Raw genomic sequence first — 16,013 nt, forward strand, 5'->3', positions numbered from 1 at the left:
TTGTCTTCATTAGAAGATTATCCCACAATGTAATAGTTTATCGACTTCTGGATTACCTCACATAGACATTCCTATTCTGGAAGAAGCTAGAATAGAAGGCAGTCTTCACCTGTGGTCAAAAACTGGGATTCTTTCATTGAGGGGTCACCTGCTAATGGTGGGGGAATGCATTTCAGAATAAGGGACCTCCTTCATCTTCACCTCTTGACCATCAGAAGTCTCAAGTGTTTGACTATTTGTCCCTTTGTCTGTAGCAGATCAACCAAGACTTGAACATCCAGCTGCTAAAGGATGGGTACCGGTTAGATGAGATCCCAGATGATGAGGACCTCGACCTAATCCCCCCTAAATCGGTCAACCCTACCTGCATGTGTTGCCAAGCCACCTCCTCCACCGCCTGTCACATCCAGTAGTGAGGCCGGCAGGCTGTGATCAATGCTTTCCACTATAACTGTAAAACTTAACAGCCATTGCTTCCTCCTATGGTAGGACGTGCACCTCTTTGTGTTCATGGAGCCAGGAGAAACCAAAAAATTCATTTTATGATTGGTTGATAAGTTATTTTAAATTATGGTTAAACAAAAGTTGCTCAAAGTGCCAGGCAGTGCCTGGCAAAACTGACTGGTCTGGAGAGTGAATGCAGAGTTGTCCAGAGATACCTCCTTGGTTTGTGTAGGCACTGGGGATGTTTTGTAAGGTGTCTGTTACAGAATGGGAAGGGTCAGATGGGGCTGCAGGTAATTGCCCCGCCAAAAATAATCCATCTGCAAGATCAGGGGTGAGTCTGAGGAGTCAGGAGGTTTTACCGGTGAGAGGATGTTGGGTTTTAATTCATTCACTAACCTTGTTTCCCTTGCAATGATACTGGGGCGCAGGAATAAGCAGAGCATCCTTTCTCATGGCAAGGCTAGCCAGGACTAGCATGGCACAATTTGTTCACTTGTAAAGAGGACAAATAGGTAGCATTTCACTGTGAGTCAGTACTAACTGTCGTGTCACATATCCAGTGCAATCTGCCCTGAGCTTCACATCAAATTATCACCACACATCCAATTTGATTTGCAATCCACTGGGGAATCAGTCCTTGCCTAAGAACACCGTACTCCTGAGTTCAGTCCAGTCACATATACTGACTCCAGCCTTTATTTAATTCCCATGAGACCCATCTGTTTCCAAAAATCTTAAACTTTGTTCAACTAAGAAAAAGTGAGTTCTGCATGAGACAGCTCTGGAGCTGTACAGCCTGAAGGTCAGTGCTGGAAAAGCTACTTGAAGAAAGCACGCTTTTACAGTACTCATCTATTGATATTCTCTTGACACTGCACCTCTTGGTGCCTTTGGGAGAGATTTGTTAAGGCTGAAGGCATCTGTGTGCTGGCATCAGACTTTAGGGGAGTTTTCAGCAACAGCAGGATTATGAGCAGCTTCAGCGGAAAAAAAAAACCATGAGAGGAAACTACTGTTTATCCATTTCTGCCCACTTGTGACCAGGCTTGCTCTGTGTTAGAGCTGTCCCATATCAGGAGCAATTGTGTTTACTTGTTGCTGGAATAGTCAGGAGACTTGGCATTACATCTGCTGGACTGGATTGCCAGTTCACCAACAGATTGTTTTGAATGCAGCATAATTTCTGGAATTAGGAAATACATCCTCTCCTGGCCGGTCTTACACTGCTGGCTTCAGCATGTGTGGGGCTCAGGCAAGGGATGGTCTGGTATTTTTCTCCATGTTGAAATCTTTTGCCACAACTGTGTGTTTTTCTGCCCTGCCAGGAGGAAGGACTGCCTGCCTTGGGTCGTCACTTGCTTTATTGCCTGGGGAAGGGGAAAAGCAAGGGCAATTCTGAGCTTCCCATCAGAATTCCTGAGTCACAAGGCAGAGCCTGAGCTCCATCCCTGCAGACAGATCCCCCATCTGAAATCTGCATGAAGTGAGCTGAGTAAGAAGTCCTCTTCATGGTTAGGAGAAGATTTATTTGACATCCTGTGGTTTCAGTCTGTGCAGTGTGAAGCACAACACCATCCACCATGTGAGCAAAAGAGCAGGCACACAAGATTTCTGGGCTCTGTTGTTCACTAGCTGGTATGGAAAACTGTTAAAGCTATGTTTGGCCCCCCATCCCTTAAATAGCACGCTGTCACCCTGGCTCCAGAACACAGAAAGAGGACTGAGTGGTGCTGTTTAACAAGCATCCCTGCCTCCTCATGCAGAAGTGCTGGTTAACTTCCCAGCTCCTCTATGAAGGGTGTTCCTCAAGTGAATTCCTCTCCCTTTCACACCACTTGGTAATGCTGTGGGGATACATAATAGATTAGGAAGAGGTTAACAAGTTGTCTGGAGTTGGGGGGAGAGCTCTAACAACACTGTGTAGAGACAAAAGATAAAAGAGAAAAAACATTCCTTAAGGAGTCTTTTTAATGGGGATTGTAGTCAAAACCTACCAGAAACACCATGGTCAAACCAAACCCTGTAGGACATGACAGAGTCTGTTTAAATCATCACTCCTCTCCAGAGGGACTCTGCAGTTCAACATTGGTACCATGCCGCATTTTACATCACATTTATCCTTCTAGGTCAGTCTCTGTGCCTTCCAGCCGGGCTGCACACACTGCGCCTTTCCCACACAGCCCTTGCTCAGGAGCATTTCGGTGTGCCTGCTAAAGCAACAAGCCATCTGTTTACATGGGTCAGCCATGGAGGGCTGCAAGTCCCACAGGTCTGTGTCATGCTGCCATCGTGTTTGCTCTAAGACAGAATGAGGCTTGCTGACACTGTATCTCCCAGGGCTAATGCCTCCCCTCTGAAGGACAGACCTCCCCTGATAACCCCATGGCACCATGACCAAGTCCTTTTATTGCCCCTATTGCTGGTTTTTGCCTGCCATGTGCCCTGAGGCATTCCTCAACCCTGCACCTGCCCTCAGCCCTTTGCATTGTGTAATGTGCATCTACTTCTTGCACAACCCTTTAGGGAGGGAGGGAGGGAGATGAATTTAAATGTTACAGCCAGTGCTTTCACCAAATACAGACCAAAGCACAGGCCAAGTGTTTTTCCGTGCACACACAGAAGGAGTTGGTTGCACAAATAGCTGTTTTGGCATGACAGTACAGGACCATAAAATGGCAATTTTTTGGCTTCTCCTCTCTATGCTTTGTGTTCGTATATTTTATCAGGGGGATAAAGTAGAAAGGGTGGGGAAAAGTAGTTACCTGTGTAGGGTCATTATCAGGAAGGCTGAATGGATTAAGGCAATGCACATGTGGCTATCATAGAAAATTGAACACTAACCCTTCTGAACCACAGCCCCTTAAGCAGGTTACAACCATGTGGCATGTTTGTCGGCTCATTATGGAATGTGGTGGACAGCCTGTCAGTCTCTATTAACGGCAGATAAGGCTGGCTCTCCCTGTCTGGTCTCATGTTCAGACCTTTGCTTCTGCCAGAAGGTTTTCTTTGTGCCCTCAGTGCAGGTTATGCTGTAGTGACTTTGTGGGAAGGTGTACAGATGCATGGCCATTCTGGCACTGCTCTCCTTAGACCAGTCTTTGCCACCATGGCCTGCAAAAACAAAGAGTATAAGCCCTGACTCTCTGTCATAGTATTATAAAGCCCTAAAATCTGCAGAGCTGCTAGGTACTCTCCTAAATGCAGGTTGCATGCAAAAAAGCAAATTATTCTGTGTTCCAGTCTTTGCACCAAACTGTATGGTCTTCTCAGGCCCCATTTTCAGGCCAAGGTTGTACAGAATACCAAGGAGAGGAACACAATGAAAGACATTGCTGTCCATCTAAATTACCATGCAAATAGGATTTAAGGATATTGATCTGGTGTCTTCACAAAGGAACTTGCATTTGATTCCTCCTAAAGCCAGACTGGCTTTTTGTTAGGATTTTATGTAATTTCAGTCACCAAATTACTCAAGTTTAAGCAAAGTTCCTTTTATCATGTGATAATTTTGCTCTTTAATGTAAGCTGGCTTTGAACTCCAGTGTCTCAGCACTTAACTCTTGTCCACAAACTCCCAATTTCCAGATGTCTGTGTGAGGAAGGTCTTTAGATGGCATACTTTAGTCATAGTAGTTGTAAATAAACTTTGGCTGACAGGAGGCGGATGTTCAAGCAACCATCCTTAAGGCTCGCTTGATGTCTTACTGAAAATATCTTGAATCCAACCCTTGGAAGAGCCACTGGATCGTATCTGATGTTGCTACACGTCTACCCCCAGCATGTATGCTTGGTCGCTGGGTCTGCTGTGCTATTCTGGATGCCTTGCCTGCAGATGCCTTGTGACTGCAAAAGCAGGTGACCAAGCCTGCTGCATGAACTTAGAAAGGGACTTCAGGATGCTCCCCCATGGACAGGATAGACTCAGCTGCTTCTGGTTTGTCTCTCCAGCTACTTTCCCAAAAGGAAGCACCCACCTGGCTCAGCTGCGTGCTGGCTGGCACATTGGTCCATGATACTGAGCAGAATCGTTTCCTCTCCATGCAGAGTCTGTCCTCAGGCTGGCCTGCAAGATGTACAACAGCAGGCAGGAGGCTTGAAAAGTACAGCTCCCTGTGTGTGACTCAACAGAAACATGAAGATGCTTTTGAAGAAAGGAAGGACCCAGCTGGGCACCAGATGGAGCAACAGGAACGGGAAAACAAGCAGTAACTAGAAAGGTTGCCAAGTGCTGTCTTCGCCTAGGGCAGATCCCAGTTGTCCCAGTTAATCTATCTCAGTGCAGTGCTGAAGCTAGCAGGGAGCAAAGCTCACTTTCAGATGCACACACCAGAAACACCATGTCCCTGAGCTGGCACTGCAGCCAAATACAACTGTGGAGAGTCTGATGGACTGTTAGAGCACAGGAATGAGATCTGGAGTCCCTTGCTGCTGTTGGCACATGGTAAACATTTGCTCTAACCTCAGGCAAGTCACCTACCCTCTTGATGTCCATTCCCTCCTGCAGCACAGAAAGGAACGGACATGAAACCTGCCTTTTAAAGATGCTACCACCACCCTGCATGGATGTTGCCAAATGTGTGATAGGAACCATTGATAGGATAGCTGTGCCAGCAAGATGTAAAAAGCATGCTATAGACATTTTATCGATATTTTCAAAGCACTAATTTGCTTTCCTCCTGTTTACCAGCTTCTGGTGTTGCTTGCGTGTGCCAGAAGGCTGCAGGGTAGAGGTTAGTAGAGAGATTAAATATTTGGCATCATGTGTTTCCCAGTTATCTGGCAGCTGGCTCTTGCACAACTGGCTTCTCAATCTGCATGATGCCACAGGGAACACGTAAGAAGATTTGGCGGCCCAACAGCTCCATTGCCTGCTAGTAGAATTAAGGAATTTAGGAGAACAACTGGAATAGAGAGTGCTCATGAGAGGAAAGAGAGCATTGAAGGGCTCAGTTGGCAGTTTCAGACTCTTACATCCATGTAACCATCTGAGGGTATAGACTGGCAGTTTTGCCTACGCTCCTCCTTCACTTTTCCATTCTCCTTTTAGGGTCACATAGGCTCACATCTACATTGATGGGCAGTGGCACAGGGTAAGCTGGACTAGGTTGAGCATAAGGGGAAGGAATGGAAAGATCTTGATTTTAAGGTGCTTTTCACCTCTAGGAGAGCATTGCATCCTTGTCACTTCCTTTCACAGCTCTCCTGTGAGAGGACTTGCTCCAAACCTTGAACATCTCATTAAACAAAGCCACATCTGTTACAGAGCCACACGATCCCTGAAGCAGAAGGACCAGGAATTTAGCATAGAGGAAATGGTTGTGAGCTGGAATTACCTACAGAAGATTAATGCAGGTTTCTCACAGGTGCTGGCATCCATATTTTAACTTCCTGTATTATGCAGCTGAGCTGAGGCATTGCTTCCAAAAATCTACAGCTACATCTCCTCTTTTGCCCACCTTGACACTGGTGGCAATCCCAGGACCGCAGCAGCTAAATGGTGGCTGAGCAGTGCTTTGACAGCTTGCTGTGGAGGCAAAAGCTGGGGACTAATTGCGATTACATGGAGCAGAGCATCGTGGTCCATGCAGCCATGCAGACACTGGCAGGACAGGTTGCAGCTTTTGCTGATTGTGCCTGGTCTATGCAGCCATTTCTATAGGAAAAGATGGTGATACAGGTGGTGGTGGGACTGCATCAGGGAATGGAAAGTAGAAAAGAAGCCTCATTGTGTCACTGGAAACCAGCACAGTAGGCACCAGGAAAAGAAAAGGCCAACAAAATGCCATGCTGAGATAAGTCACGTTACTTGCTGAGGTGTTTGCCCTTCTTGAGCAGCATTCCCATGCCAGTTGCCCATCCAGCTCCCCCAGGTGAGCTCATTGGAAAGCACTGCTCTCCTCCCAGGTTGCCTTCTTGCTTCTGCACCCCAGAAAATGCTGTGAGTCCATTTGTTACCCACCTTCCTCAAGCCTGCATGATTTGGGGGACGCAAAGATGTAATACAGATACATGGAGAGGGCTGGAAAACTTGGACAGCTTCTTCACAGCAGTCTTTATGGGTTTTATCATCTTCACCTCCATCCCCAACTCACAGACTTCTTTGCTCAGTTTTTTACATGGAAAACCTGCAGTAGCAGCTGTGTTCATCTTGTAGCTGAGACAAAACAAAACATAAGACCAGTGGGAGATCCAACAAGCGTGATGGTGGGTGAGCCAGGGAGCAAGCTGAAGGCTGTGGAGCTGAGGGTTCACCAGACCCATGTGAAGACTTGGTGTGATCTAGCAAGCTGAGCCAGCCGCCTTCACCCTCAACGTTTCAGAGATGCAGAAGGTCTGGGACCCACAAACCAGGTCTCAGTGCTGACAGTGCATGTACTGTTGTGGTGTAGGCTGCAGACCTGCAGCAAAGGCACAGGAGGGATGCCTGTGGGCTGTGCTGAGGCCCACAGGATGCTGTAAGGCACGCTGGTAGGGCTGTCGTTCTTTAGGGAGAAAGACTCTTGCAGAGGATGAAGTCTTTGCAGAGGAGTAAGATCACAAGGTTGCTTTTTTTCCCCTCCCTTTTTGCACATTTTTAAACCATTTTTACTCCTTCCACAGAGGTTATTGAACCTTCAGTTTAATAAGGGAAACCAGCCACCATTAAAAAGCTTTCTGAAGGGTCTGAAAGCAGGTGCTGCTTGCATGCAGAGCTGGTCTGTGCTGAACATGCAGCTTCCAGACCTCACTCTACATCCTGTAGCTGAGTCATCACGTGTGCTGTGCGAGGTTGGGGTAGGAGAGTCAGCGCTGGCCATCGTGCCAACCAGCCACAGCTTCCCAAACTGAAGAAGAATCAAACCAAGAAGTGGAGGAAGGAGCAGCAATGGTAGGATAGCTAGTTGTCACAGGTAATCTTTGGTATCCGTGTCCAGTGGTTAGTCCTAGAATTGCAAGCCTTGTTATATTGCACATGTCCTTCCCATCTCTTTTCTCAAAGCAGTCATTGCCTTTCCTCCTCCCTGCCACATGCACTAGTGATGAGCATCAGAGGCAGTTGCACCAAAGTGACTCAGTCCAGTTCTGCATCCCCCTCTCCCATTCAAACCCAAGGCAGCCTCAAGTAGTTGTTGGCCATCATCTAGTAACTCCGCTTGGGTTTCTTTCCTTGTGTACCATAGCTTCATGCACACCCTAGCAGGGCAGTTCATGAGGCTCTGACCGTGTCCCAAGAAGCTTCCTTGCCCCCTGACAGCACCTTGCAGACATGCACCTTACTGGGAATGTACTGGGTCGATGCTGATGAGATCTTGCACTGCTCATCTCATGTAGGTGGCAGCTGATGGGGATCCGCTGGGGGAAGCTGGCAGAAAGTGGCTGCTGTCCTTTTTCTTTTCTTTCCTGAAGAAGAGGGGGATTTTTCTGGCATTGTGATTATAGTCCACCTTTCAGTGGCCAAGTTCAGGGCTGCATTAATAATTGGGGATCATTGGCTGTCCAGGCAGGTATGGAGCTTCACACCAACCTTAACGGCAAATGTTGCAGTTGTATCCAGAGCCTGGATACAGGCGGGGTTTCTCCCATGCTGGCAAAGTGCTTTCAGGAGGCTCCAGACAGACATTTATGGGAGGCAGGAAAACTGCACTCTGAGTCCAGATCAAATCTGCACTTCCATTTCGTGTCCTCAGCTTGGGAAGAACTCAACCCAAGCCAATGCTTCCCAGGTATCCTTTCTCTGTGCAGTGCCCAGGGGAGGGGGCGGTGGGATGCATTTCAGGATCACCAAAGGAGAGATCCTTTTTTGGATGTGTTGAATGGAAGTATCTTTCAGGAGGAGAAACCTTCCGACCTTTGCGTTAGTATCAAGAGCAGGAGATGGATTTCTGGCTGTCCTTGCATATAGTGAAACATAGCTGAAACAGCCAAATGCAGAGTAGAGTTAAATGTAGGGTTTGACCTGAATAACCTTTTAATTAGGAAGATAAATTTGTTGTAGCTTGACCTTAGTCCGTGTTAGGAACCTGCTAATCATTTGACATGCAGAGCATATTAATGCTGCACTTAACTTGGCCATTGTTTTTATTAGCCGGTTTGGGGAGATTTTGCGCTCCCCAAGCATCAGTCTGCATCTTGTAAAGGTTTTCTTTTCTCTCTTTCTTTCTCATTCAGAACATGTAGCACACTGTTGTACTTCTGTTCCTGTCTGCGTAGAGTATTGCCTTAAACAGATCATTTGTGTTGTGGTTTGTTTGGGGTTTTCTTTTTTTCTACCATCAGTTTTATGCATTAATTTATTTTAAAAAATGTGGGTTGGTTTTGGTTTTTTTATCCCAAAATCATGAAACATGTATAATATTTTTTTTAACATTTCCATTGCAGTATTTATCATTGTTACTGGTTGTGTGTAGTGTAACAGAATTAATGATATTAAAAAGCATACATATGAAAATCAGCCTGCCAGCCTTTCTTATTGGAGCGAACCGCAGTTAGATGATATGAACTGCAACATCTCCCTTGACCCCCGGCAGTCATGGATACTGAAATCAGGGGGTGCTAGCCCTCATGCCCGTGTGTCTGGGCTGTGACAGAAGCAGAAGTGCTGTATCTGTATGATACCAATGGGTGAAATAACCTTTTCTCCAGGATTGAACCCATTTTGGCCCCTCAAACCTGTTGGCACAAGGGCCAAGCACTGAATGTGAAGTCCAACACCTGGAAACCCCAAGAGACAGCCATAAGGGAGACCGTGGTGCATGCTGGCAGCCGGTGCAGTGCAGGATTAATCCCTCCTCAACAGGGAGGCTCAGAGTCCACATCTCTACAAAGTGGCGCTGCCCAGATAATAGAATCATAGACTTACAGAATGGTTTGGGTTGGAAAGGGCCTTAAGATCATCCAGTTCCAACCCCCTGCTATGGGCAGGGACACCTTCCACTAGACCATGTGTCATGGTTTAAGTCCAGCCAGTAACTCAGAACCACGCAGCCACTCACTCCCCCCCCAACCCCTTCTTCCTTTCCCTGCTCCTGGAGGGATGGGAGGAGAATGTAAAGAACGTAACTCCCACGGGTTGAGATAAGAGCAGCCCAGTAACTAAGGTATAACACAAACCACTGCTGCTAACACCAATAATGATAATGATAAGGGAAATAACAAGGGAAGAGAATACAACCACTCACCACCCACCAACCAACACCCAGCCCGACCCGAGCAGTGATCTAACCCTTCCGCGTAACTGCCCCCAGTTTCTGTGCTGGCCATGACGTGCTGTAGTATGGAATACCTCTTTGGTTAGTTTGGGCCAGGTGTCCTGTCTCTGCTTCCTCCCAGCTTCCCCCCCTCCCTGGCAGAGCATGAGACTCACAAAGTCCTTGGTCACAGTAAACATTACTGAGCAACAGCTAAAACCATCGGTGTTATCAGCGCTGTTCCCAGGCTGAAAGTCAAAAACACAGCACTGCACCAGCTACTGAGAAGGAAAAAAATGACTGCTACTGCTGAACCCAGGACAGTACCCAGGCTGCCCAGCTCCACCAGCAAACAGAGCAGGGGTCTGCAGCCCTTACAGGGGGTAAAGGGGTTGGCATCCAGCCTGCCAAGATGGACATGGGTCTTCACTGGTCATATCCCAGGACATGCAGCAGAAGGGCCAGAGGCATGAGCAGAACAGGGCTCTGAGTTGGCATTGTGTTACAAACCAGTTTCTGCAGGGGGTTGCGCTCCACTCCCTAACTCAGGGGAAAGCAAAGCCACTTCATGCAAATCCCTCCCTGGCATAACCCAGCTGCCTCTCCGCAGCTGAGGTGGATGAGGATCACTGTCTGACTGCAGAACCCATCACTCGGGACACAAGAGCAAACAAACCACACGGGATCGCCTGAATCCAGCTTTTTAATTAAAAATGAGAGACAGAGCAGGCAATAATTCTTCTGTCTACCCCAAAAGCCATGGGTACCACTGTGCCTAGTGATGTGCCCTGGCATTGGTGTGGTGCTGTGTGTTTGGAGCTGGGTTGCTGCAGAATTTCCAAGGAAATATGGGAGAGAGGGGCTGGAAAAGCCAAAATCACTGCTTGTGCACCTCCCAAAATACAGTTATCTTGACTAGGACCAGCTGAAACAGTTTCCTGCCATTGTTAAGGTAATTGCCTGCAGGAGGGGAAGAAGCTGGGCCAGAACAAAGCCAGGACGGTGCGGCCTGTGGAGGGCTGCAGGCAGTAATTGCTGTGCCCCAGGCTGGAACCAGAGCATAGCCATAGAACTGACACAGACACCAAATCCCCTGCTCTCCTGTTATGACATCACTGATGGCACAAGCACCACCCTGGGCTGGCAGAGCTGGAAGTGCCACCAGCCCTATTCCTCCTCCTGCACTGGCTGCAAGTCCCCAGCCCTGTACAGTGCAGCACATTCAAGCAGGGCATCCCCTGCACACTCTGGCACTCCAAGCTCTCCTATCCTGGCAGGCTGCTGCACCATGTTCCTCTTCTCCAAAAAGCACAAGACCCCCATCAGCACTTACACTGACTCCTACCGCCCGCCACACTCTGTCAAACACGCCATCTGTGACCGGGGGATGCTGGAGACCTGGAAAGAAAACAAGTTCGTGACACAGGTAAGTGCTGTGCGAGGAGCAAACCTCAGCATTTCTGTCCCTGTGCAGCTGCAGATGCTCAGGGCCAGGCAGGACAACGGCTCAGGGGCTCATGGGGTGCTTTGCTGCATGTGTGTAATGGGGGTGGGAGGGTTGTGCTCCCTAGTTAGGACAAAGTTTGGCACCCAGAGTTTGTGCTTGCTGCTGGCTTCTTGTCCCCTGGAGCTGCACCCTGCAGTGGCTTCAGGTTCTTCAGGCTGGCCGTCACCTGTACAAGCTCTCACACTGCCCATCAGTGGGTTTCAGAGTGAACAAGGGGCAGGGTCTGTGGAGGCAAAGAATAGTGAGGCAGTGGCAGGGCTCAGCCCAGGGCTGCTGTATGACAGGGTGGCGATGGAGGGGCAGATTGGGTGGCTCCAACACACAGCAAAGGGGCTGGGGGAGACCTGAGCACCAAACGACGCCTTCTCAGCGCTGGTCCTGGATGAAGAGGGATTCCTGAGCTGTGGCCTCACTGCGGGGGGGTGTCTGTGGGACACGTATCTTTCCCCACATGTCAGTGCCTGTAATTGTACAGGCTCCGATGAAGAGCACACTGAAAACTGGCTGATCTGCTGCAGCCTCCTTAGCATGTGCATTATAATGAGGGAGCCAGCAGAGGGCACAGAGAGGGATGTCACCACTGTGCAGGGACAGAAACGGCTCCTTCAAACAGGGCACTCATCTGCTCAGCAAGACCCCAGTCCTCTTGGGCTTGCCAGCTGTAGGACATCGCTTTGGTCCTGTAACTTCCTTCCCAGCCTCTGCTGGCCATATACTTATCAGTCCCTGTGCACCCACACCATGTAACGCCCCGCAAAGTGCCTGGATGCCTATGGACACCCTGGGTGCAGGGGGAAAGGAGCCAGTAATGCCAAGCTGTAGAATAATACAATCATAGAATGGTTTATGTTGGAAAGGACCTAAAGATTGCCCAGTTACAACTCCCATGGGCAGGGACACCTCACACTAGACCATGCCCCCAGTTCTGGGGAGCAGGGAGCCTGGGAGGTGGGATCACAGTGCTGCTATGACCCCTGTACCCACCACCGCAAAGGCAGTCTTGGTGCTCGGATCTCCGTAATCAGCTTCACCGTGTGCCCTGACTGAAGGCAGACACTGCCACATGGCCGGGGTGCCTCTCCTCACTTGCCGCTGTCTGCAGGGATTAACGATGCCTCCGGGGCCAAGCCCGACAACCCAAGCTCCACCCGATCTGAGGGCAGCTATGCGGGAGTACTACAAGAGCACCATGTACCCCGCTGCCTACAGTCCTGGCAACTTCACATCCAAAGGTACTGCCAAAGTCCCAGCTGTGCCCCAGTCACACAGGGCACATCCCCATGGGGTCAGGGGGATGAGGGTGTGCACAGCGGCTCTGTTCATCCCCCTTTCTAGATCTCTCATCCCCTCCTGCAGTGATAAAGGGACCCACACTCAGCATCTGCACTTGTGGCTTTGTCCCAGCTTCCTACCCCCATCCCTGCACAGAGACTGTCCCTGTCCCAGCCAAGCCCACAAGTCCCCAGGGTTCTCCCCTTCTGTGGCCCCCAAATATATCCTGGTGGTAGGTGCTGCTCGGGGAGACCCCCTCTTGGTATCCCACAACCCCCAGGGACCAAGGCTGTCCCCAGCACCACTGGACACTGCTGTCTGTCACTTTTGCACTGCAGAGAAGTACAGGCCAGTTTTTGTCAATGAAAACAAATACTTGTCGTGGAGAACAAGTCCAAGCACTACGGCCTGGAATATGGAATCTTCATCCCTCCCTCTCCTGCCCAAGGTAGAGTCAACCCCTCCTGAGTCCACAAAAATGGAGCCACATCAGGTCTGCTGGACCTCAGGCTCTGCAGCAAAGAGATGCCAATCATGATAAGGCTGTCGTTGCTCCTTGCAGGAGACGAGGATGAACACCTGGCTGTACAGCATACCCGTGATGTGCCCCCTGAGACCCAGCTGCCTCAATCAGTATGGTAATTACCCTCTCCCTGTCCCTGTACTCCAGCTGGAGCTCTGCCTGTACCATGCCGGTGTCCATCCGGCTGACAGACTGGCCGCTGCTTCTACCACTAACCTTCCCTCACCATCCCTCTGCTTCAGAGAAGGTGGTGATTGCTGACACGATGCACAGGGTGCCAGTGTACACCGTGACAGGGAGGATACCCTTCCAGAGCTACTACTTCCCCTGCTCTGGGCGCCACTGCTGCCTGCGAGGGATTGACTGCTACCTTGATGGGACACCTGCCACCAGAAAGAAACTCTTTGCAGTAGAGAAGAGCGCTGTAAGGTTTGGATGGCTTTGCTTGGGGTGGGGTGGGATGGGATGGGATGGGATGGGACAGGATGGCTTGGGGTGGGAGGGGATTGGGATGGGATGGCTTGGGATGAGGTATGCTAATAATTAAGGGGGCTGGAGCATCTCCCATATAAAAACAGGCTAGGAAAATTGGGGCTGTTCAGCCTGGAGAAGAGAAGGCTGCGTGGAGGCCTCAGAGCAGTTTCCAGTATCCGAAGGGGGCCTACAAGGATGCTGGGGAGGGACTCTTCATTAGCGACTGTAGTGACAGGACAAGGGGTGATGGGTTAAAACTTAAACAGGGGAAGCTTAGACTGGATATAAGGAGGAGATTCTTTACAGTGAGGGGGGTGAGGCCCTGGCACAGATTGCCCAGTAGAAGTGGTAGATGCTCCATCCCTGGCAGTGTTCAAGGCCAGGCTGGATGAAGCCTTGGGTGAGAGGGTTTAGTACGAGGTGTCCCTGCCCGTGGCAGGGGGTTGGAACAGGATGATCTTAAGGTCTTTTCCAACCCAAACCACTCTGTGCTGACTTGGGGTTGATATGGGTTTGGATGGACATGACCTCCCTTGTTCTCGGGGCCACTGCTCACTCTGTTTCCTCTGTCTCTTGCAGGACCACCCCATGCCACCATCAGAGGCCCAGAGCAATGTTCCATGCCAGTGCTCATTGCCACCAGCCATCCTTGCAGTGCAGGATACCTAGGTGCATACAGCTTCAGTGGGGCACTGCTCCATGCTAGTTGCCCTAGGGAAAAGCCTATCATTTGTAACCAACACCAGCCAGCCACTCTCTCTCTCTTCATTAGGTTTCACACACAAGTACTCAAGAGGGTTACCCTGGGGACAATGGTGCAGACTGCAGAGCCCGAGAGGTAGCAGGTCCCACCATGGTGTCCATGCAGGCAGCGATGCAGCCACTGCACTTCCATCTCTCACGCTGAATGGATGCGAGCAGGGAGGGCAGGACACCCTGGTGCTGGGCTGTGGACTGTATGGCACCCCAAATCTTGCCTGGCTGCACGTAGCTTTGCATCTCCCTGGGTTTAGGACCGCATCATTTTTTCTTGTGCCATTCTTGTACTTTCTGTCGTCATTGTTTGCTCTTTTCATTCAAGAACCTGTTCCCTGCTCATGCTGCTTGTTACATGGTAATCAGCCCTGTCCTTTACCCCTGCAGGTCCAGCAGCAGCTTTTAATCCTCGCATGTTTACTTTTAGGCTGTCTCCATGGCTGAGGCAGCTATTTCAGCACTGGGAAAGCAGTGAGGGAAGAGGGGAGGCTGTTCAACCATCACTCTGCTACTTCATCCATACCCCAAGAGCAAAATTTAGGCATCAGGCTTTGCAGAAAACATGATTGGCTTTGAATTCGCGTGCCCAGAAACTAAAACCAAATGAGAACAAAAACGAAGCACTGGGTTCTCCAAAGCTGTCCCTCAGCCTGAGCCTCAGAGGGTTTCTCAAGGTCTCCTCCACTAAGAAACAGGGGATTTCCTGGATTCTATCCCTGGCAGTGTTCAAGGCCAGGTTGGACAGAGCCTTGGGTGGCATGGTTTAGTGTGAGGTGTCCCTGCCCATGGCAGGGGGTTGGAACTGGATGATCTTAAGGTCCTTTCCAGCCCTAACTATTTCATGATTCTATGACTGGCATAGCTTCTGTCTTCTTCTTCCTCACTGGAGTTTTTTCCTCCCATGGCTGATAACTTTATCTGCTTTCCTAGGTGGGACACAGGCTTCTTCACAAACACAGCAGGAGTCCAGAGAGCCAGCTACACCATCCACCCTGAGTTTGTGTCCGAGGATCTGTACATTCCTGCCTATTGAAGAGCAAAGATGAGCTTTCATTAAAACTGGCTTGAACAGCAGTTCTCCTCAGGCTCTCTCCTACAGGCTGGGCAAGTTCCTGGGAATGGGGGATAAACTTCAGGGAGTGCTTCCACAGCCCTCAGGGGCTGGTACCTGCCACCACCCGCAAGCTGGAGACCAAGAAAGCACGCACAGAAAAGCTCTCAGAGCACAGTAACACAGACAGAAATAGCAGCAACCAGGCACTGTCACCCCTGTTTGTCAGCTTCGTGCTGGGCTGCTCAGGACATGCTTGCTTTTGCCAAGTTATCCAGGAAGATCTGCCATCCATCTGGGATACCGAGCACGGGCTAAATAAGGAGGTGGATTTGAAAGCAGCACATAATTAATGAAGGCATGAAATGCCCTTCTGTGACTATGATCGGGGAGCCCAGTGTCGACAGGCAACACCACCCAGGGCTTTTCACAGGTGCTGCACATCCTACACTCACAGGCTGCAGTGCCCACGGTAAGGAAGATCCAGCACAGAGCCATCTGGGGCTTCACATTCCTGCATGGAGCAGGGAAAAACCCAGGAAAACCCCATATTGACCCCAAAACGTCCTGGCGCAGCCTCACCATTGCCAAACCCCAAGTGCCTGCAGCACAGCCACAAGGGTAGCCCCATCTCCAAGCTCCTCTGGGCATCCCCAGTGGCTCCAACAAAATAGAAAACAAAATACTAAAATACTAAAGATCTAAAATACTAAATCCTAAAATCCTAACATAATCTCTGAAAACACTGGACTTGTGAACCAAACAGTGAAGACTACACCTCTTCTTACAGTTCCACTAAACAGCTCAGAAAAATAA

The 16,013-nt window shown here is 49.6% G+C and overlaps 2 protein-coding genes across 4 annotated transcripts in view; both read left to right on the plus strand.

The window, feature by feature from the left end:
* The window catches only part of FAM219A (family with sequence similarity 219 member A), a 94,082-nt gene extending 85,224 nt beyond the window's left edge, over positions 1-8,858 (plus strand). For 2 of the 3 annotated variants that reach the window (XM_065663118.1, XM_065663120.1), the window contains exon 6: positions 255-8,858. In XM_065663118.1, coding sequence (XP_065519190.1) covers positions 255-413 — 159 coding nt within the window. In that variant the 3' untranslated portion in view covers positions 414-8,858. The remainder of the gene's footprint in view (positions 1-254) is intronic. The other variant, XM_065663119.1, reaches the window with a different exon arrangement.
* A 2,044-nt stretch (positions 8,859-10,902) lies between these two features.
* SPMIP6 (sperm microtubule inner protein 6) lies at positions 10,903-15,398 on the plus strand. Its single transcript, XM_065663881.1, has 7 exons — positions 10,903-11,040; positions 12,224-12,353; positions 12,732-12,841; positions 12,956-13,031; positions 13,159-13,345; positions 13,970-14,059; positions 15,077-15,398. The coding sequence occupies exons 1-7, from the start codon at positions 10,903-10,905 to the stop codon at positions 15,177-15,179; spliced, it is 834 nt and encodes a 277-aa protein (XP_065519953.1). The 3' UTR covers positions 15,180-15,398.
* Positions 15,399-16,013: the final 615 nt, after the last annotated feature.

This window comes from Lathamus discolor, chromosome Z (assembly GCF_037157495.1).
Source record: "Lathamus discolor isolate bLatDis1 chromosome Z, bLatDis1.hap1, whole genome shotgun sequence".
In the NCBI taxonomy this organism is placed as follows: domain Eukaryota; kingdom Metazoa; phylum Chordata; class Aves; order Psittaciformes; family Psittacidae; genus Lathamus; species Lathamus discolor.